Source organism: Cannabis sativa, chromosome 1, assembly GCF_029168945.1.
Source record: "Cannabis sativa cultivar Pink pepper isolate KNU-18-1 chromosome 1, ASM2916894v1, whole genome shotgun sequence".
Taxonomy (NCBI): Eukaryota; Viridiplantae; Streptophyta; class Magnoliopsida; order Rosales; family Cannabaceae; genus Cannabis; species Cannabis sativa.
This window is the reverse complement of record NC_083601.1, coordinates 41670213-41691977: the sequence shown is the minus strand read 5'-3', so window position 1 is coordinate 41691977 and position 21765 is coordinate 41670213. Positions and strand designations below refer to the sequence as shown.

Here is a 21765-nt window from a genome sequence, read left to right as displayed (position 1 = left end):
GTAATATGATTTTCATCATTTATTATAATCTCCACATTTGGTCATTTCGCTTAAAAAAATAAAAAAATAAATTTATGAATACTTAAAATAATAAAAAAAAAATTACAAAAATGTGAAATTAATTTTTTTTTTTAATATTTTTACGATTTTTTTTTTACAAAAATATAAATAATTATCTTTTATATTATTTTTTTAATTAAAAAATATTATTTTACATTGTTATTTTACTTTATGTTGTCATAATATGACATGAAAGTTCTTTTCTAGATCAATGTAATTAAACAAAAATTTTAAAAAGATATCCTTATAATGTAAAACTGAAAAAAGAAATCTGTCCTTTCAAAAAAATAAAAAATAAAAAATCTGTGAAAATGTAAATAATGGTTAGATTTTTGTAAGTAAATTGTATAAAAATAAATAAAAACGCCCTTTTAGTCTGCCCTTTTAGTGGGTCATAAATCATACCCAAATCCAACGCCTTAATCTCCTTTTTGTTCTGCATTTCCACAATATTATCAGCCAGCTTTGTCGATGGTTCAGTATCTGGGCACACTTCGCCCTTATTCCCTAACCTATTTTGCCCCCTACGCACGCCAAATCCCACTCCCCACTTCCTCAATTTTGCTTCCTAAGACTGCCTCATCTCCCTTTAGACGCTTTCTCCATGCTTGTCTTCGATATGGTAAGTAACCCTCTAAATAATCAATATATATATAATTTGTTTAGGGTTAATTTGTCTTGCGGCAGTTCTACATTATTATCAGAGTTTTAATTTTTGATTTGACATTGTGCTGTTTCACTTAAATTATAGATATCGATGAGTTTTATCAATGGCGTTTATGGGTGTTGTAAACTACGAAATTATTAGGATTATGTTGTTTAATAGACTAGCAATCTCAATTATGTCATTGTTATATTTATTTGGGTCCTGCTATTTCTCTACGTATGCTCTTGTACGTATAACTTTGATCATATAGAAAGTCCAAATCTTCTTTTTTTTTTTGTTAACTTCAAAAGTTTCTTGAGTTTATATCATTTTACTGTTTCTAAATAGACCAACCTTCTTAATTTTATTAAGGACACCTTGCTTTTGCTATTACTCTTTACTTGTTTTGCACAAGTATGGCATAGACATGAGATTTTTGTAATTAGTTGGGATTTTCAATGAAATGATTCAGGGTTGAATGCTGGTGCTATATGTTGTTTAAGAAGCTAAACTTGTTGCTAATGCTACAATGAATTCTCTTTCATCTGCTATCCATATGCAATTACTAGGCTCCTGTTTTTATGGCTGCTTCCATTGCCTATGTGAATTAGTGAAATATCAAGTAATTTGGAGGAAAAAATAATAATTATGTTGACTACTCATGACAAGAGCATTTATCATCGATGAGGAAACATACAGAGAATTCTGTTGATTTCCCCCGTATGCAGATTCCAAATGCAGTTGTTTATGACTTGATGACTCATGCGTAGCAGATAATGCAAGGGGGGTCTCTGGTGCGGAGTTACCTAAGGATCAATCAGAGATCATTTTTATGGGTACAGGAACAAGTGAAGGAATTCCTCGTGTGAGCTGCTTGACTAATCCTCTGAAGACATGCGAGGTATGAATGCGCCTATGTACTTTTTCTGCACTTTCTGCAAGTTTAAACTGATTCCTTATATTTCTTACAAAATAAAACTTTGATGATTCAGGCAATGTCATGATTTTTAATTTTACAGGTTTGCTCAAAAGCTGCAGAACCGGGTAATAAAAATAGGAGACTTAACACAAGCATCCTCATTCGACATGCCACAACATCTGGAATAAGTAACATCCTTATAGATGCGGGAAAGTAAGTATCTACATTGGTTCTGTTTAATCTGCATTGTTATGGGTCATGACAGTGTTTCACCAATTAGTTTTTGTAATGCAGATTCTTCTACCATAGTGCTCTTCGATGGTTTCCAGCCTATGGGTTAGTTATTATCTTGTTTAGTATTTATTTATTATTTCATTTTAATTTAATAGTGTAATTTTTTGCTGGTCACACTGGCTATCTGAGGGTCACAATATATGTATATGTAGTGGTTACATTTATAAAATGTCAAATTCGCATTGTGCAAATAGCAAAACTACCATTGACTGTCCATTTCATTTTTAGAGACCTCTGATATCTTTGTGTTGTTAGACCATCCAATTTCCCAGCGCTTCTCCTGCAGACTCATTATTATGTTTTTGCATTTTCTCTAGTATGTTTCTTCTCGTAACTAGTTTTATTTTGCCAGGCTAAGAACAATTGATGCGGTTATAATTACTCATTCTCATGCTGATGCAATTGGAGGTCTCTGGCATGCATACTTTCTATTCTTGAGATAACTAATAGATTAGTGATGATATAATAAAAAATTCCTTTCAATATGTATAGTTTTCCTGTCATATTCAAATTGGGAAGTTCAACCCTTTTGTTTATTTGTATCCAGGTCTTGATGACCTGCGTGATTGGACAAACAATGTCCAGCCATCTATTCCAATTTATGTGGCCCAGCGCGATTTTGAGGTCCATTCTTTGTTTTTTAATTACTTTCTTGCAAGAACTATAACATAGAATTTTTTTTATTGCTCAAGTTTATTACTAAGTTAGCTACACAATTATCTATCATCATCATTTTCGCCTTTGTTCAATTTTTTCCCCTCTAATTGTATATTGAAATAATTGCAGGTGATGAAAAAGACTCATTATTATATAGTTGATACAAGTGTTGTCACTCCTGGTGCTGCTGTTTCAGACTTGCAATTCAAGATCATAGATGAAGATCCATTCACTGTTCAAGGGTTAAAGGTCAGACTTCAAATTTTCTGCTTTAATTATATTATCTTATGAAGTTTGTTCATTTTTAAAAAATAAAATAAATAAACCTTTATCTTAAAAAAACTGCTCTTATAATTTAATATTTTGTGAAACAAAATTGTAGATAGTGAATATTCTTATGGAGAGCAAAGGAAAGTTTGAGAGAACAAAGAGAAGCCAAAACTTAAAATATAAATATGTACTGGAATTCAGTAAATCCTTCCAGTGTTGTTGCCTTGGTGGAACTGATTTACAACTCTACTACATTTTTTCTTTTCGGTTTATCAGCTGTCTGGCCAGCTTTGGTTATTTCTAGTTCAATTTGCATGCGTTCTATGTGCTCAGACATCAATAACAACTTATTTTTCATTTAAATCTTCTGTTTCAGTTTACCCCTTTGCCTGTGTGGCATGGTCGTGGTTACCGCTCCCTCGGTTTTCGTTTTGGTAATATTTGTTACATTAGGTAATGCTTTATTGTGCCACACAAATCTATATTATAAATGCAATCCTTGCACCTGGATTTCTTTAAAATTGATCAGGATTCCCGAGCTAATGTGATTCACTTGTGCAGCGATGTTAGTGAAATACCTGAAGAAACTTATCCACTCCTCAAGGATTGTGAAATCCTGATTATGGTGCCTCCCTATTCATTCATCTAACTATTCTGTTTAACTCAAAACTTTTATGAATAATTACACTCTTCAAAAAAGAAGTATATTAATTCAAAAATAGTTCAAAAGCATAATAACAATAAAATTTGGGCCTTGCTGATGTTTCAAATCATTTCCTTAGGATGCCTTAAGGCCGGACCGGTCATCATCAACACATTTTGGACTTCCAAAGGTAAAATCCAATTCATCCCTACAATAAAACTGTCTTTGTGAGAATCTTAATTTCAATTTGATCTCTTCCAGGCTTTGGAGGAAGTGCGGAAAATTCAACCGAAAAAAACTCTGTTCACTGGTATGTTTCAACTTCTTTTCTTGGTTTACTGGTTTTATTTATTAGTTACAAGAAAATTTAGTTTCTTTTGATCTACACCTTTAATTTACTTTCACAAGTCAATCAATTTTAACTCAGTTATAAAATTATGTGAGATCAGGGAAACAATAAGGTTATTCTAATTATTGAAAATTTAATAAATTATATATTTTTTTCTTCTTGATTTTTGCACTTGTAAAGGTATGATGCATCTAATGGACCATGAGAAGGTAAATAAGTATCTTATGAAGTTGATGGAGACAGAGGGCCTTGATGTACAACTGAGCTATGATGGGCTTCGGGTACCTATAATTCTCTAGACTTAAAATCAATCTCATAATTAAGGAAATTGTCTTTTGAACCACATTTGTCAACTGATCTTTCCTGGATTATATTGGTCTTCAAAATAAGAAAGAAGAAGAAGAAAAGAAATATTTTTAGCACTTTTTGGTGCATCATCCAATTTCATCACTTGACTATTGATTTTTCCTGGTAAATAAGATACGTGCTTTCAATAAAATATACCCAAGAATCTTTCTTTCATTACATTTCCATTTATATATATTTTTTCACACAAAATCAGAACAACAGTGGAGGATACAAGGCAATCACTGTTTAACTGAACCTTGACAGAAATTCTTCTTAAGATAAGTTTTTACTTTTGTGTTTTTTTTTCCTATAAAAAAGTGCAATCCAAAAAATATATAATTTTTGTAAAAGACAAGTTTCCTTTGGCCTTGTCCCCATCAATGATTTTTGAGTTGAAACTGAATGTGAAATCATCAAAGGACTGTTCTTTTGAAATTTGAGAAGATTCCTTCAAACCAAAAGGAAAATAAAAACTCATCAACTTTTGGGTTTTCAAGAGGTCAGTATTGTCTCAAGAGTGGGATTTGGTAGCAGCATAGCATGGGCATGAAAGAAAGAAAATAATAAGAGTGTGAGCTTGTTCTTCTGCTTTTGGGAACAAAAAAAAATTCCACAATATGGGTTTATGTTATTATAAAAATTCATCAACAAATTACACATTAACAATTGACTTAACTATCATTCCATCATAGGAGGTGGAAGGAATAATAATATGTTAGTTGATTGGACTAACAAAACAAAGCTTGATATTTTAGGTTGAGTTTATTATATGGTAATGTGAAAGTGAAGAGTCATTGTTTAATTGTGTAGATGAGATCACAGAGTTAGGATTATGAGGGGGAGCAAGGCAAGAAGAAGTAGAAATTGGGGGCATGCAAACCAAATATGTTGTGTCTCTGTGTGTGTCAATTGTTAATGTGATTTCTCAATTATTTAATGTGGGACTGAATGCTTTTTCACAAACCTTCGCAGTGACCTCTCTGTGACACAGTGTATAATAATAATATTAATTATTATTATTTTATTAATATATCTTTCATTTCCTCAAATTCACGATGATATATATATACTAGATGAGAGTTACTTGGCGAGACACGTAAATATTAGTTTTATTTTAAATTCTAGTGATTTTTCTTTAAGAATTTAGTGACTAATTGTAAATTATGTTATAAATGATATGTTTTATAAAACTAATTATTAAGAATGTCATAATTGTGTATATAAACCTATAATATATACATTGTTATTTAAATATTTTATGTTATAAACGATTTTTTTGTATAGAGTTTAAATTTTATATTGATGATTGTTATTTAGGGTGGATATCGGTGTAGTTTTTTTTAATTTAAAAAAAAAAGATGGTTTATTTGTTGGGTTTAATTATTGAGTTTAAACGTTTAAAAAAAGATTGTTTAATTTTTTGGGTTTAATTATTTATATATTTTTAAAAGTTAACGGTTATAAACGATTTTTTTTTGTATAGAGTTTAAATTTTATATTGATAATAGTTATTTAGGGTGGCTATAGGTGTAATTTTTTTAATTTAAAAATGTTTAATTTTTTGGGTTTAATTATTTATATATTTTTAAAAGTTAACGAGAGAATCAAACCTACTAACATCGTTAAATTTAACATAATATTCTTTTATTTTTAAGTATATTCTGTTAAACCAAGAAATGTCTTTAGATAGACACTTTTAATATATAAAGATATATATTATATTTATGTATATATACTAGTATGAAACGTAGTTACGTACTTAAAAACTAGTGAAACTGACATACAGGCGGAAGATGGTGGGAGTGGGCAAAAAGAAATTGTTCATCAACCGAAAGTGTCGCTTATAAGCAAAATCATTTAACTCCTATAGACTTGGACGAAGAATAAGCAAGATTATCTCACGTGTCAACAAGCCCACCAATTCGGAGTAGAGACCGTCCAGGTGTGTGTACATAGATTTCGTATACAACATACCTACAAACTCAATTAATTAGTTCATTTTTTTTTAATAAATAAAACACACCCCGAAAATAATAATACACACCCAAATGAGGAAGCTAAGTCTGATTTGGGTCCTTGACCCTTTTGTGTGGAGAAATTTGGACCTCAAATTGTTGTCTGGTCAAGATTCACACACCTTCAAAATCACCCCTCACCTCTCCCCCACATTCCCCTCCACCTTACTCGCCCCAAAACGCCTTATTTTCTCCCTATCGACTTCCAACCGTTTTTCCTTCCTTTCCTTTGAATCTTTGACTACAAACCCAAAAAAAATTCATTTTATTTTTGGATACCCACGTCTAGATTCTTTATTTCCATTGGCGGGTAGCTTTTATTTTATTGAGCTGTGCCTTAAGCAGTTGGTGATTTCGACCATCGTTTTGGCTGAGGAATTTCATCAAACAGTTTGTCTTCGACATTGAACAATCTAATTTTTTGGGGAGGAGGGAATGGTGGGGGCTTTAGCCTTAGTGGGTTCATCGGTGGTGGACTCGCATACTTGTCCGTGCTTGTGCGTTGATGCTCTGCCTTCGACGAACATGAACTTTAAAAGTGTTGGAGATTTGGGAAGGAAGCATACCGTTAAGGCAGCTGCTGGGTCTTCTTCTTCCTTGGATTTGAGCAGCTCGTTCATCGATTCTGGCCATGAAAGGCGGCTTTTGTCGGCGATGAAATCGATTCCGGCGGGAATTGTTATTAGTCGAAGTTACAGGAACCAGAAGAAGAGTAATCGGCGGCGGAAGGTGGTTGTTAGTGAATTGGGTGGCCAATATGAAGATTCTTTTGAGGACGTTAAAGTGGTAAGTTGATCTTGTCTGCTTTATATTCTTAATTAAAAAAATATAATAAACTGTTGTTTTGACAAAGTTATGCAAGGAGTAAATAATAATATAGTCTATTTCAAAAAAAATGTTATAAGCTGAGAGCATAAATACATAAAGAGAAATGTTATCGCTATTGGTTTAATTAAGGGTTCTATATAATTTAATATAATATTTTTTAGAGAGTATCGCTAGCCAATCACAACGCGATATGTCGAGAAGGTGCTAGGTACCACTGGTGCCTAATAGTAATCCTCATATATAAATTTAGAGCATTGTTACTAGACATTTATAATCTACGACCTAATATTACTTGGTCTATAATTGATTAACCATTTTCTGTAACATTTATTAAAGTATAACAAGTGGGATCTATTATTGAGTTGCACGAATAGCGATAGTACACCCTTACATTTTAGAAACATGGGAGCATTTCTCATAAATATAAATAGAGAAAATTGCGGCATAGATCTAATACTCACTTTTTTTATTTTAGCAGTAAAATTTCAAAATTAGTAAACCGTTAACAATTTACACTTTTCTCTCATTTTAGATATTAAGGTGTGATGTTAGAGTATACATATATAATAATTTTAAAATTTTATTTAAAAAATTAAAAAAAAAAATTGTAAATAAAAATTAAATTTTATATAATTTAAAGTAATAACTTTAAGACATATCTCCATACCTCCAAAAAAAAAAAAGTTATAAACTACTAGTGCCAACAATGCTCTTTCTCAACTATTTAAATCTGCTTCCGAGAAAGAAAAAGCTACCATGTATAGCAAAACATCTGTTTATAGGGAAATGTGCTATATGGCTCTTCCTATAGTATACCTCACTCTCTTTATGTACATTTATTTAAACATCTATGTGTCTCTCTGCTTTTTCTGTGTCAGGATATATGCCTTTGTCTCTGCACACTTTTACCCATGTACAAATTAACATGTACTCGTGTGTGTTCAATATTTAATAGTTATATACGTATTTCTTAGCTGTATGTATACATATTTCTTTTTCAGATAACAGAAACATATACTTATAATTAGTAGGATACTGTATACATATTTCTAATATTTTCCACCATCGAAATTTCATTTTTAGCATAAACATGTGTACGTTTATGAAAGCATTTATAGGGTAAATTTGACTGAAAATTTAACTATTTCTTGACTTATATCATCATTCTATCTAATATATATGAAAGAATCCTATGTACAATTATATTTGGCTAGTAATTAAAAAAGACATATAATTGAAAGGGCAAACATACATACCCCTACTCTTCCATATACTGTCAACAAAGTCTGCAAGTTCATACATAATCCCTTACAATTACATTAGGTTGCAAATCAAACGGATTCTAAGATATGTTGCAGGCACTTTTGACTTTGGTTTGCATCTTCAACAAGCTCCTTCCTTGGACATTGAAGCTTTCTGGGATACATTACATACATAGTTTTCTAGAATAATTATCTTTCATAAAATATTTATAAGCATTTCGAGCTAAGCTAAGAATTAATAATGTGTGCATGCAGCAAATACTCAACTATTTCACGTACAAGGCTGTGAGGACAGTTATGAACCAACTTTATGAGATGAATCCGACACAGTATAGGTGGTTTTACGAGTAAGTAATTAATATTAAACTTTAGCTGGTTTCATTTATTACCTTTTTATTGTAATCTGTTTTTAGAACAACATGTAATGTAGGTTATATATGGTAAGAATGATATATTATATTTATATATATGTATATAATAAATATAATGTCTTTTATTGCTTGAACTCTCATTATTTTGAACAGTTTTGTTTTAACAAACAAGCCTGGTGGAGATGGTAAGAGATTCCTTCGCACCCTTGGCAAGGTAACTTTCCTCTTCTTCAAGACTGTAATAAAATGTACAATAATATGCCATATCATTTTTATATCATTTTTTTTTAAAAAAAAAAATCAAATAGAAGTGAGTTTATAATAATAAGGGTAAATACCATTTTGAACCCTGTGTTTTGCAAAAGTTACTGATTGGACCCTACTGTTTTGTTAAATGATAAAATGGACCCTGTATTTTTTAAATTGGTAAAAATAGGACCCTGAACTGTTTTTTTGTTAAAATAATATTTAATAATTATCCGATCTAAAAGTGTTATGACAAAACTGTTTATATTTTCTGTATCTGTTTGTATTTTCAAGTTGGTTATATTAAAAAAAAAGTTGTCAAAAATTAAGCTCAGGGACCTATTTGTACTATTTTGGAAAATACAAGGTCTATTTTGTCATTTAATAAAATAGAGGGTCCAATTAATAACTTTTGCAAAACATAGGGTCCAAAATAGTATTTACCCTAATAATAATAATGTTAAATTATTTACATATATATATCTATTAATGTCTCAGGAGAGGCATGAGCTCGCTGAAAGGGTGATGGTCACAAGGCTTCATCTCTATGGAAGATGGATCAAGGTATGAATACTTGATTGAAAGCTTTTCTATACGTATTTATTGATCAACAATTTTGGTTAATTAGTTAAATTAAACTACAATGTTTTGTTTGTTTGATTGTGATCATATGTAGAAATGTGATCATGCTGAAATATACAAAGAGATATCTGACCAAAACTTGGAGTTGATGCGTGAACGTCTTATTGAGACTGTGATATGGCCCTCAGACGATACCAACACAGAAAAGATTGGATAAAAGAGGAAGAAGAAAAAAAAAGGCTTATCAACTTCAACGTATTTTAAACCTTTCTTTTCTTTAATTGTTCCTTAATTAGTTTTAGGTAATTTTTGCTTCAAGAGTTTGGCCCTCCATGTATCCACATTGTCTATCAATTAATACAAAAGTGTTCCTACTTTTAATGTTATTATTGTACTAATTCGTAACTTGTATATATGCATATGATGTTAATATGTGTTTACAATCATTTTAAAGCTGTGCATATTTAATTAACTTGCGAGTTTGACCACACTAATTAATTATGATGTTAATAGATAATGGGAAGTTTAAAATATGGTCAAAATTGATCAAGAGCTTTTGCTTTTGGTGCCTGAGAAAATGGTTGATTATTTTACTTTTTTGCATGATGATTAAAATTTGTAAAGAAAACAAACAGGTGTGAAGTCAGAGTATTTGATTTGAATAGTATTGAACATGCATTCAACGTAATAATAATTTGATGTAGAAAAGTTGCTAAAAGATGTTCCTTTGTGATGTTTATATTACATTTAACAACTATCAAGCTATCTAGGCTTGATAGAATTTTAGTAACTAGAATGCCATGTTTAGAGTAATTTTATCAAAAAAATAAATAAATAACTTGTGTGTTTGATGTGATTTTTTTTTTTTTTCAAATATATATATTTATATATATACTCTTAAGTGAGACTAGCACATATATTGCACCTTCTTCTACCATTTTATTTATATTTTTGTTTGTTTCATTTTCATTTTGTATATAATTACAACTAAATTTATATAATTTTATTTTTACATCTTAATTGTAACAAAAAAAAAAAAAATGACAAAAATAAGTTCATTTTTGTAAAAATATTTTTTTCGTTAAAATAATAAACTACTTTTTTTTTGTAGTTGTTATGAGATTGTATTTTTCTTTGTTTTTAGTTTTGTCGCGAGATTGATTTCTCGTTAATTTTTTAGTTGTGTTTCTTACTTTTGTTGAACAAATTTTATTTTTGTAATTTTAAAACTTTACAAGTATATTTTTGCAAATAAAAATTTTAGGCCGTAAAATTGTAAATAAAATGTAAAAAAAAAAAAAATCATATTCTTAAAAATTACCCTTATGATAATCTCGACAATTTGATCATTTTGCCAAAATTATAGTAAATGACCCCAAATCATAGTACTATATAAGTTAGTTTATGTCCTCATTTCAAAAAAATATAGCAAATGACCCTAAATCATAAGGCTATGTTAGTTATGTTCTCATTTCAAAATCATTAATTTTTATTTTTTATTTTTTTTAGAATTAAAAACAAATTATTTAAACATTGATTTATAAATACTTAAAATGAAAAGAATTTCAAAAATATGGATTTACAATTTTTTTAATATTTTTGCGAATTTATTTTATTTATTTTTTTTACAAAAGTACCTCAAGCTATTTTTCAAGTTGATTTTTCATAAAAAAAAATGATATTTGTTGTTACATTATATTATTGCAGCATATTCATTAAATCTCGTAGTTTGGGTATTCAATTATTGTGTAAGGTACGTGACTGCAAAATTAACAATCTCTTCAGTCGCAGAGAACTTGATATTACCAACTACTAACAATGATATGATGGCGAGCCATCGAAAAATAAAGAAGAACCAAGAACGAATCAAAACAAAATAAAAGCATGTCATATAGACATGACTAAAACACTCAAAATCATGTCACAGAGACAAGACTAAAACACTCAAAAATATGTCACATAGACAAAACTAATAGTAGAAGCAAAACCCAGACCCGGACCCAAACTTGGACCCGAACCCGGACCCAGACCTCGACTCCAACCCCGGACCTCAGACTTGGACCTCGGACCCCAGACCCTTGACTCAGAACCCCGGACCCCGACCCCAACCCTGTCCCCGACTTGGACCCTAGACCCGAACCTTGAAACCTGGACCGGACCCGGACCTCGACCTCAACTTGGACCCGAACTCTGACCCCGACCCGGACTTGAACCCCGACCCCGACCTGGACCCCTGACCCAAACCTCGAAACCCAAACTCGGACCTGGACTCCGGACTCGTACCTAGACACAAACCTAGACCTCGATCCAGACCCCGGACATTGGACACTAGACCCCTACCCGAAACTGGACCCGAACCCCGGCCTAAGTCTGGGTCCTAGTCCGAGTGCGCATCTATGTCGGGTCCGGGGCCGTGCCCGAATCCGGGTTCAAGTTCAGGTCTGAGTTCGGAGTTTGGTCCATGATTAGATGGATTCATATGGTGTAGAATATTAGTTTTTTTCAATAAAAAATATATAAATATTGTTTTAAAAAACTTGAGCCAAACACCAATATAACTTTAAAATGATAAAAAATTATTTTTTATTCCCAATTTTAAAAACACAATTTAGAAAACTCAAAACACAGCCCAACAGCCTCTTAATCTCCTTTTTGCATTGCCAAAACAACCTTCGCCCTTATTCCCTAACCTATTTTGCCCCTACAGACGCCCAATCCCACTCTCCACTTCCTCAATTTCACTTCCTAAGACTGCCTCATCTCCCTTTAGACGGTTTCTCGATGCTTATCTTCGATCTGGTACGTAACCCCTAAATAATTAATGTATATAATTTGTTTAGGGTTAGTTTGTCTTGCGGCTGTTCTACATTATTATCAGTTTTTTAATTTTTGATTTGGCATTGTGCTGTTTCAGTTTAATTATAGATATAGATGGGTTTTATCATTGGCGTTTATATTATTAGGATTATGTTGTTTAATAGACTAGAAATCTCAATTATGTCACTGTTATGTTTATTTGGGTACTGCTATTTCTCTACATATGCTCTCGTAAGTATAACTTTGATCATATAGACACTCCGAATCCTTTTTTTTTTATGTTAACTTCAAAAGTTTCTTGAGTTTACATCATTTTACTGTTTCTAAATAGACCAACATTCTTAATTTTCTTAAGGATACGTAGCTTTTGCTATTACTTTTTACGTGTTTTGCACAAGTATGGCATAGACATGAGATTTTTTATATTAGTTGGGAATTTTAATGAAATGATTCAGGGTTGAATGCTGGTGCTTTATGTTGTTTAAGAAGCTAAACTTGTTGCTAATGCTACAATGAATTCTCTTTCATCTGTTATCCATATGCAATAACTAGGCTCCTGTTTTTATGGCTGCTTCCATTGCCTATGTGAATTAGTAAAATATCAAGTAATTTGGAGGAAAAAAATAATAATTATGTTGACTACTCATGACAAGAGCATCTATCATCGATGAGGAAACATACAGAGAATTCTGGTGATTTCCCCTATATGTAGGTTCCAAATGCAGTTGTTTATGACTTGATGACTCATGCGTAGCAGGTAATGCAAGAGGGGTCTCTGGTGCGGAGTTACCTAAGTGTCAATCAGAGATCATTTTTATGGTTACAGGAACAAGTGAAGGAATTCCTTGTGTGAGCTGCTTGATTAATCCTCTGAAGACATGCGAGATATGAATGCTCAACCTTTAGGCCTACGTACTTTTTCTGCACTTTCTCCAAGTTCAAACTGATTCCTTATATTTCTTACAAAATAAAACTTTGATGATTCAGACAATGTCATGATTTTGAATTTTACAGGTTTGCTCAAAAGCTGCAGAACCGGGTAATAAAAATAGGAGACTGCATCCTCATTCGATGTGCCACAACATCTGGAAAAGGCAACATCCTTATAGATGCGGGAAAGTAAGTATCTACATTGGTTCTGTTATTGTTATGGGTCATGACAGTGCTTCATCAATTAGTTTCTGTAATGCAGATTCTTCTACCACAGTGGTCTTCAATGGTTTCCAGCCTATTGGTTAGTTATTATCTTGTTTAGTGATTATTCATTATTTCATTTTAATTTAATAGTGTAATTTTCTGCTGGTCACACTGGCTATCTGAGGGTCACAATATCTGTATATGTAGTGATTACATTGATAAATGTCAAATTCGCATTCTGCAAATAGCAAAACTACCATTAACTGTCCATTTCATTTTTAGAGATTTTTGATCTCTTTGTGTTGTTAGACCATCCGATTGCCCAGCGCTTCTCCTGCAGACTCATTATCATGTTTTTGCATTTTCTCTAGTATGTTCTTTCTCGTAACTAGTTTTATTTTTGCCAGACTAAGAACAATTGATGCGGTTATAATTACTCATTCTCATGCTAATGCAATCGGAGGTCTCTGGATTGCGTACTTTCTATTCTTAAGATAACTAATAAATTAGTGATGATATGATAAAAAATTCCTTTCAATACTATAATTTTCCTGTCATATTTTTCATTTAAATCTTCTGTTTCAGTTCACCCCTTTGCCTGTGTGGCATGGTCGTGGTTACCGCTCCCTTGGTTTTTGTTTTGGTAGTATTTGTTACATTAGGTAATGCTTCATTGTGCCACACAAATCTATAATATAATTGCAATCCTTGCACCTAGATTTCTTTGAAATTGATTAGGATTCCCAAGCTAATGTGATTCACTTGTGCAGCGATGTTAGTGAAATACCTGAAGATACCTGAAGAAACTTATCCACTCCTCAAGGATTGTGAAATCCTGATTATGGTGCCTCCCTATTCATTCATCTAACTATTCTGTTTAACTCAAACTTTTATGACCAATTTAACTCTTCAAAAAAGAAGTATATTAATCCAAAAATAGTTCAAAAGCATAATAATAACAATAAATTTGGGGCCTTGCTGATGTTTCAAATCATTTCCTCAGGATGCCTTAAGAACGGACCGGTCATCATCAACACATTTTGGACTTCCAAAGGTAAAATCCAATTCATCCCAACAGTAATAAAACTGTCTTAGTGACAATCTTAATTTCAATTTGATCTTTTCCAGGCTTTGGAGGAAGTGCGGAAAATTCAACTGAAAAGAACTCTGTTCACTGGTATGTGTTGCTATATTTTATTAATACTACGCAAGTATACGCAATCAAGTAGTAAATCTCACACAGGTGAGGTCAATCCCACAGGGAATTGGATTAAATACCACTAAACTATACTTATAATTCTATCTGGCAGATCAAAAGTAATTATGATTTAAAAATAGTAAAGTATGAAAGTAATTCAGAAAACTTAATAACACAATTGAAAGTTGAGCAAGATGAGATAATAGGGAGGAGAATCCTATTGTTGTTTACCCAAATCGTTAATGCTTAATTACTATCCTATTCTTGAAGTGAATGACAGATTATGAAATAACCTAGCTCCTTTCAGATCTTCTAGATTCTAAATCACATGTTATCTAATTAATTCCTTAATTAAACTAACATGAAATCAGCATTAAGTAATAATCTACTCGTCACATAAGTCATGCAAATACTTTCGTTTCACATAGAACATTGATTATCTTAATTTTAGCATTCTCCATTCTCACTTTTCAGATTTCGAATTGAGATCATAGAGCATGCACAAGGTGATCAATCTTAAACATGAAATTAAGAACAAATTAAGATAATTTCACACACAAGAATTGAGGAATGGTAATTAAACATTAACTAGGCAAAACATTAAACAACAATCATCATCCTCCCTAAATGGGAAATTTAGTTCAGAAACAAATCCATAACCATTCCTATAGCAATATTCAACATAAATAAATTAAAGAGGAATAGAGAAAGAAACTGTTGGTGGATGAATCTGGATCTTCACTTTGATTTCCTTTGCTCTTCTTGCCTCTTTCTGCTGTGTTTTAGGGTTCCAAATCGCTTCCCCCTGACTTCCAATCGCAGTTTTCTATTTATAACTGAAATTTAGGGTTCGATGGACGAAAATGCCCCTGGTCCGTACGGGATCTCGCCGCGGCTAAGCTTCCTCTCGCCGCGGCGAGATAATTGAAAATAAGGGGTCTCTCTGTATCTTTTAAATGGCCGCGGCGAGCCTCTTCATCGCCGCGGCGACTGAAGCTTCATGGATTTTCGAAATCTAGCGCGGCCGAGTTGTGTTTAGCGCGGCCGGATGTGCACAATTACTCAAAAATTGTGTTTTCTTCGGCTCGACACATCTTTTAACGAATTTACGCACCCGAGACCTCTTTTATTCCAAAGAACACGAAAACATAGAAAACAAGCGTAATTCCGTCCCAACACAGCTAAAAACGCACATAAATTGGATCCAAAACATAGGCTAAAAAAATAGCCTAACAAACTCCCCCAAACTGACTCTTTACTCGTCCCCGAGTAAACTAGGACTAAACTAAAAACAAACTGACAATGATAGCTAAACTTTCCAACAATTTAATTGTTACCACCACCTGCACAACTTCAATCCATCAATAACCAGAATTTCAACTTGCCAACTCTAAGAACTACATTGAATGTGCAATTTACAAGTAAGTAATTCATACAAACATAAAACATCGCAATTGCCATCAATATCACAACTGTTCTAAACTTTCCAACATCCCACTAACACATGATCAATAATTTTGAACGACATACCTCTCTCCACTAATGTTGACAAATTTCTATTTGGAATCAATAGGTCTTTTTCGGTTAACATCGCATGGCTTAGGTACATGGGTAGGTGAGAAGTCATTTAGGCTATACTATACCATAAGCACTATTAACCAAACAAGCTTAGACATTTATTTTGCTTTCTTTCCATATATCCCAAAAACAGAAATAAGAGATTGCAATTTTTCTTATGTGTGTACCTCATAATTTTCTTAACTTTTTTTCAAGAAGACACATTTTTTTTCTTTTTTTCTTTTTTTTCATAGGCACAACACACAATATTATTCTTTTTTTTTTCAATCTCTCATTCCTACACTTTATTTTTCCACTTACAGCAGTTATCCCCCCAAACTTGCTTCAAGGCTCATGGCATAATAAGTTACGTTCAGGGTGAAAAGAATTTAAGATACGAATTCAGCTCAGTTAAGTGGTGAAAATTTTTTTAAAACAGGCTAAGGCTCAACTTTGGGTATACTATGGTAAAAATTTCTAGGTAGGCTTGAAAGGCTCAATCGTTCCAAAGAAAACTTGCCTAAATCACTTTCCAAACAAAAAAATATCAAGGATTTCGCTTCAAGAGAATATGTCATACAAATTCTATTCCATGTTCAATCAATCATTCCACAAACCAAATAGAGCAGAGGTGATATGTGAGAATAGCAAATGTTTTAAATCTACATGAATCACTTCCTAGCACACATCCATCTTAATTCAAACAGTTGCAAGTCAAGCACACAGTTATGTTTTAATCCATTGCACAAGTGATTAACAACAATTCAATCAATCTTTCAATTTAGCTATCACGCAAGACTAAAAAAAAAAACTAAAACAAACTAAACTAGAACAAATAAACGCGAAAAAAAAAAAATTAAGTTTCTCCCCCCCAAACTAAAATGCACATTGTCTCCAATGTGTGAAAATAAACCAGGGTGAGAGAAACTTACCTGAGCCCCTTAGAAGGGGTTTGGCGGCGGTGGCTGGTCATAAGGGTTGAAACGGGGTGGCATGGCAAAATAGTTCGGTTCGTCCACACCGATATTCATCCTCGTGACAAGTGTATTCAATTGAGCCACCTGCTGCTCATCGAAGATACTCCTCTGGGCCATGTAATTTTGCATATGCATGTTTCTTTGAATCGGATAATTCGGTGATCGTGAGTGTCTTGCATGGCGGGGGTCGAAGGCCCGACAAGACGTGGTGGTTCGATGTCCTCACGTTCCTCTTCTTCTCTTGCCGGAGGACCTCTTTGAACTGGCGGTTGACCATGAGGATGAGGAGGTTTGAAGCGAAGAACAGTCGCCAAGTTAATAGGGCGCTGTGGCAGTGCCTTTGTATCATATGAGTACTGCGGTACCCCATGTTTCTCACACAGATCAGTGATTATTCCAGCCAACCCAAGTCCTCCACCGGAAGATCCCTCAACCATAATGTCAAAGGTCACTCGAACAATATCCCCCACATTCAAATTATACCCTTTCATAATGCCGTAAACCCATTTAATTCTGTCTATTTGAGCATCAGAAAAATGCTTGTTGGGGAGCATCCTTGCACTAACAAAGTAAAGCCAAGCCTTGGCCACTGGGTTGAGTTCACATCGGTACAATTGGTATAGTTCTCCATTAAGCTCATGGAACCTAAGGCCAGGATACCCTAGAGTCTCAGCAATATCCACATAATTCAAACTTCTCTCTCGAAATTGCCGTTTCAAGGGTTGTTGCTCCACAGTGAAAGTTGGGAGGTCATAAAGGGCATGAATATCGGCTGTGGTAGCAGGCACTCTAACCCCCCTAACTCTGACTTTGCCATCTTCTCTTTCAGGCCAGTTGGCTAAAAATTCCAAAGCTAGAGTTTGATTACCACGCTCAGTGACATCTACGAACTGTTGGAAATTATTTTACCAGGATCTTAGATCTACTCACAAGTATGTTTATTAACATCCTAAATATGAACTTTCTAAAACGATAAATTAAACACATATAAAGTTTAAGAAACCTTACATTGGGTGCAGCGGAATAATATGACTCCTTCCGTTCAGATATCTAGCCCTTGATTCCTTTCTGTAGCAGAGCATTATCAATATCTGAACCTGGATCTCTTTCTCTGAATCTTTGATGCTGAAACTCCTTTGCTGATGATCTTTCTTCACGATCTTCCTCACTATGATTGAGGTATCACTTGATGTGTGTGGGCACTACTCTAATCACTAAGAGAGGTTCGAAATATTGAGGAAGAAAAGAGAGAGAGAGTGGCGGCTAGAGAAGAGAGTGGAGGCTCAGGTTTTTCTGATTCAGAAAGTGTGTAATTTTCCTGAAGCCTTCACTATCTATTTATAGCATTCCACTAGGGTTTGATTTGAATTATATGGCATTAAAATAATGAAAAAATCATTTAAAAAAGATAACACAAGTGGCCGGCCCTATGCTAGGTGGACTGGGCCTTGATTTTTGCAATTTTGCAATTTTACCACTTTTGTATCTGATTTTCTCAAAAATGCCAATTTCCTAATTCAATCATTTAAATGCCAATTCTAACTATTTAATAACTATAAATAATTATTAAATAATATTGTCATTTATCATATTTATTAATTGAACCATACAAAGTATCATAATTAACAAATATGCCCCTATAAACTCTTTCTTTACAATTTCGCCATTACTTAGTGAAAATTTCACAAATAGACATAGTCTAATTCGTGAATTATAATTGATTAATCAAAACCAATTACATGAGTCTTACAAGCAATATTATCTCAACTAGTGGGGGGACCATGGGTCTATATAACCGAGCTTCCAATAAGTAGATCAAGAATTTAGCACTAAAATTCACTAACTTATTAATTCTTCGTTGAATCCACGCATAGAACTCAGAATTGCACTCTCAGTATATAGAATGCTCTATATGTTCCACCATATAGACACATCATTAGTTATCCATTGTTATAATCCTAATGTGATCAATGATCCTCTATATGAATGATCTACACTGTAAAGGGATTAAATTACCGTTACACCCTACAATGTATTTATTCCTTAAAACACTTGACCCCGTATAAATGATATTTCGGCTTATGTGAAATGAGTACTCCACCATTTATGTTCGTTTGGTCGAAGCTCGAAGGAGATCATCCTTTGCTTACTATTCGCCAGATAGAAGCTATAGATTCCATGTTTATGATAGCGCTCCCACTCAATTGCACTACCGTGTTCCCAAAATGTACGTATCACCCTGACCTAAAAGTAGGCTTAACTAACAAATCAAAGAACACGAATAGCCTTTCAAGATTGAGCCTAATCATATCAGGATTAAGATCATTTGATCTAGGATCAACTAGGCGATATTGACTTGAATAGATTTTACGGTAAGTTTAATTAAATCTAAGTCAAAGTTCAATATCGGTCCACTTCGATGCATACTCCATGCATCCAACCCAAGCTTTACTTTAACCAATGCTCTGGAAAGAACATAGTATTTCTCCCAATACAAGTAAACTCTTGTTGTAGATTATCATATCGGTAAAACCACTGTGTACGATAAATCTAGGAAACTTTATTCACATAGTCATGTTTACTTTCCAATGTGTTGACGACACGATAAACGGGATCAAGTATGTGAAAAGGGTTTCGGATGAATTTATACATTATGTACATATAATCATGAAATAAATCATGTGAACCATGCAACATTAAATGTTATTTACGATCTATATTAATAAGTAAATCGATTATATTGAAATGAGTTTTATTTAGGGCATAAAACCCAACAAACTCCCACTTGCACTAATATAAAACAAAAAGTGCGTTTCAAATAATCTCGACACCTTGATATGCAAATCAAGTGTAGTAGTAGTAAACTCCTCGTAATAGGATCTGAAAGGTTGAATTAACCACAACCTTTTCTCCACTATTACTCTTCCTTTAATCACAAAATCATTGATAATGTGAAATTCCTCTCTATATGTCTACTCTCTTGGGATACTGGATTCTATACCTTTGGCAACTACTTTTGGTTAATCAGGAAATTAACACTAGTAGTTTAAGGCAATTTGGAATGGTGCCAAAGATGTATAGAACTTTCCTTAGATCGAATAAGTAACTTTCGAGTTAGCTTTAACATTCGGTCCACTTTTACGGTAGACCTAGAGACTTCAGATAGGTTTTTACACTTCTCCAAAATCACTATTCCACCCCCAGAGTAACCACCATCTTATCAGAAATATTTACTAGCACATAGGCAAATTTCGAAATCTGATATGGTGTAGTCTAAGAGTTTTAAACACACCCTTATAGACTAACATATAGTTCCTCTTCTTAATCTTAAAATTTACTTGATTGTCTTCCAATGTTCTTCTCTGGATTAATCGATACCTACTCATTACTCCCACTCAACGGCGGGTGTACGATCTAAGGCATACAAAAGCATATCTAAGACCTCTCACTGTTGATGTAAGAAATTCTTTCATGGCTTTATCTTTTCTGGAATAGTTAAGACTTTTCCTTAGATAAATAAAATCTATACCTAAGAAGTTGTGAAGCTTCTATAGATTGCCATTAGAAAGAAAATGCTTCAGCATCTTACTAAAGTAAGTTGCTTGCACTAGAGTAAGTAATTACCAGGTATACCACAAGCCATAGGTTTAGATAAACTCAAACCTATAATACTAGGAACAGGAAGTTTTGTTAAGTCCATAGAATAGACTTATTAACGAAAATTTCCTTTTATGTCCTTGTAATAGAAAACTTTAGGTCATTCCATGTGAATGGATTAAACCATAGTTCTATTGGCTTTCTTCTTAGTTTCTTATCTTGACAATCCATTACTTGTTTAAACTCACAATGGATTTTAATCACTAGTGTCTCCCAAGTCATAAGAAGGTGAGTTCTAGAAACTCTCCCACTACGACAAGGTACCGCGAATTATGTCGAAGAAAACTAAATGGTATTAACCTCTTTGGTTGTGACAAGACAAGAGAGGCAGTGGGATCATCATATGTCATATAAGATGATAGAACACTTTTGGAATCAAGAATTAAATATCTCCTTTATTTGCTACTTGTTTTCCAGACTTAGTCATTTTCTTAGAAAAGTAGTATTTGTTTGAACAAACACTTTCTTATCTATTGACAATGGGATGGTCCACCCCTAATCACTTAGAATAGCTAAGAAAACATGGTTAACAGTTCTAGCTTTTCTTAAGATTTTGATTAGGTCATCCATGAATCTAGTAATGATTTACATTAAGTATACAACCATTACATCATTCTGAAATTGTATTACCATAGAAGGATTTAGGCAACGACTAGTAACTAATCATCAATATGCAACTCGAAATTTCTAGGGAGGTAAGTTTGGATATAATTCAAAAATCAATTTAATGATCTTTGAACTGCATATCTACTAACTATTTCTCCACCCCTATCAGTTCGCAAGATCTTTAACCACATACCTTAATGGTGTTTAACCATTGCTAGAAATTAATGAAATTTTTCAAACATTTCAAATTTCTTTGCTAAAAGGTATAATCTAGAGTTATCGCTTTAAGAATACAACGAAAAACTCATATCCACCCCTGAATGTAC

The 21765-nt window shown here is 33.0% G+C and overlaps 2 protein-coding genes and 1 pseudogene across 3 annotated transcripts; all 3 read left to right on the top strand.

Moving 5' to 3' along the window:
* The first annotated feature begins 385 nt into the window (after positions 1-385).
* LOC115706974 (putative hydrolase C777.06c) lies at positions 386-4360 on the top strand. Of its 2 annotated transcripts, none has more exons than XM_030634763.2 (12): positions 386-682; positions 1480-1607; positions 1726-1838; positions 1920-1961; positions 2272-2327; positions 2467-2543; positions 2706-2825; positions 3223-3299; positions 3408-3471; positions 3629-3679; positions 3751-3799; positions 4019-4360. In XM_030634763.2, exons 1-12 carry the CDS (start codon positions 532-534, stop codon positions 4135-4137), a joined length of 1047 nt encoding a protein of 348 aa, XP_030490623.2. In that variant the 5' UTR covers positions 386-531; the 3' UTR covers positions 4138-4360. The 2 variants fall into 2 exon arrangements, with proteins under 2 accessions (XP_030490623.2, XP_030490625.2); XM_030634765.2 differs by having other exon boundaries at positions 542-682; positions 1435-1607.
* Positions 525-21765, top strand: part of LOC115706977 (putative hydrolase C777.06c) — a 34720-nt pseudogene continuing 13479 nt past the window's right edge.
* On the top strand, positions 6154-9876 carry LOC115706976 (chaperonin-like RbcX protein 2, chloroplastic). Its single transcript, XM_030634766.2, has 5 exons — positions 6154-6987; positions 8547-8638; positions 8816-8876; positions 9407-9472; positions 9585-9876. Exons 1-5 carry the CDS (start codon positions 6637-6639, stop codon positions 9705-9707), a joined length of 693 nt encoding a protein of 230 aa, XP_030490626.2. The 5' UTR covers positions 6154-6636; the 3' UTR covers positions 9708-9876.

Coding starts and splice junctions, on each gene's coding strand:
- LOC115706974 (XM_030634763.2), top strand. CDS start 532: ATGGTTCAGTATCTGGGCACACTTCGCCCTTATTCCCTAACCTATTTT. Junction 3,300..3,407: donor GGTAATATTTGTTACATTAG/GTAATGCTTTAT, acceptor TCACTTGTGCAG/CGATGTTAGTGAAATACCTG. Junction 3,800..4,018: donor GAAAAAAACTCTGTTCACTG/GTATGTTTCAAC, acceptor GCACTTGTAAAG/GTATGATGCATCTAATGGAC.
- LOC115706976 (XM_030634766.2), top strand. CDS start 6,637: ATGGTGGGGGCTTTAGCCTTAGTGGGTTCATCGGTGGTGGACTCGCAT. Junction 8,639..8,815: donor CAGTATAGGTGGTTTTACGA/GTAAGTAATTAA, acceptor TATTTTGAACAG/TTTTGTTTTAACAAACAAGC. Junction 8,877..9,406: donor TCCTTCGCACCCTTGGCAAG/GTAACTTTCCTC, acceptor TTAATGTCTCAG/GAGAGGCATGAGCTCGCTGA.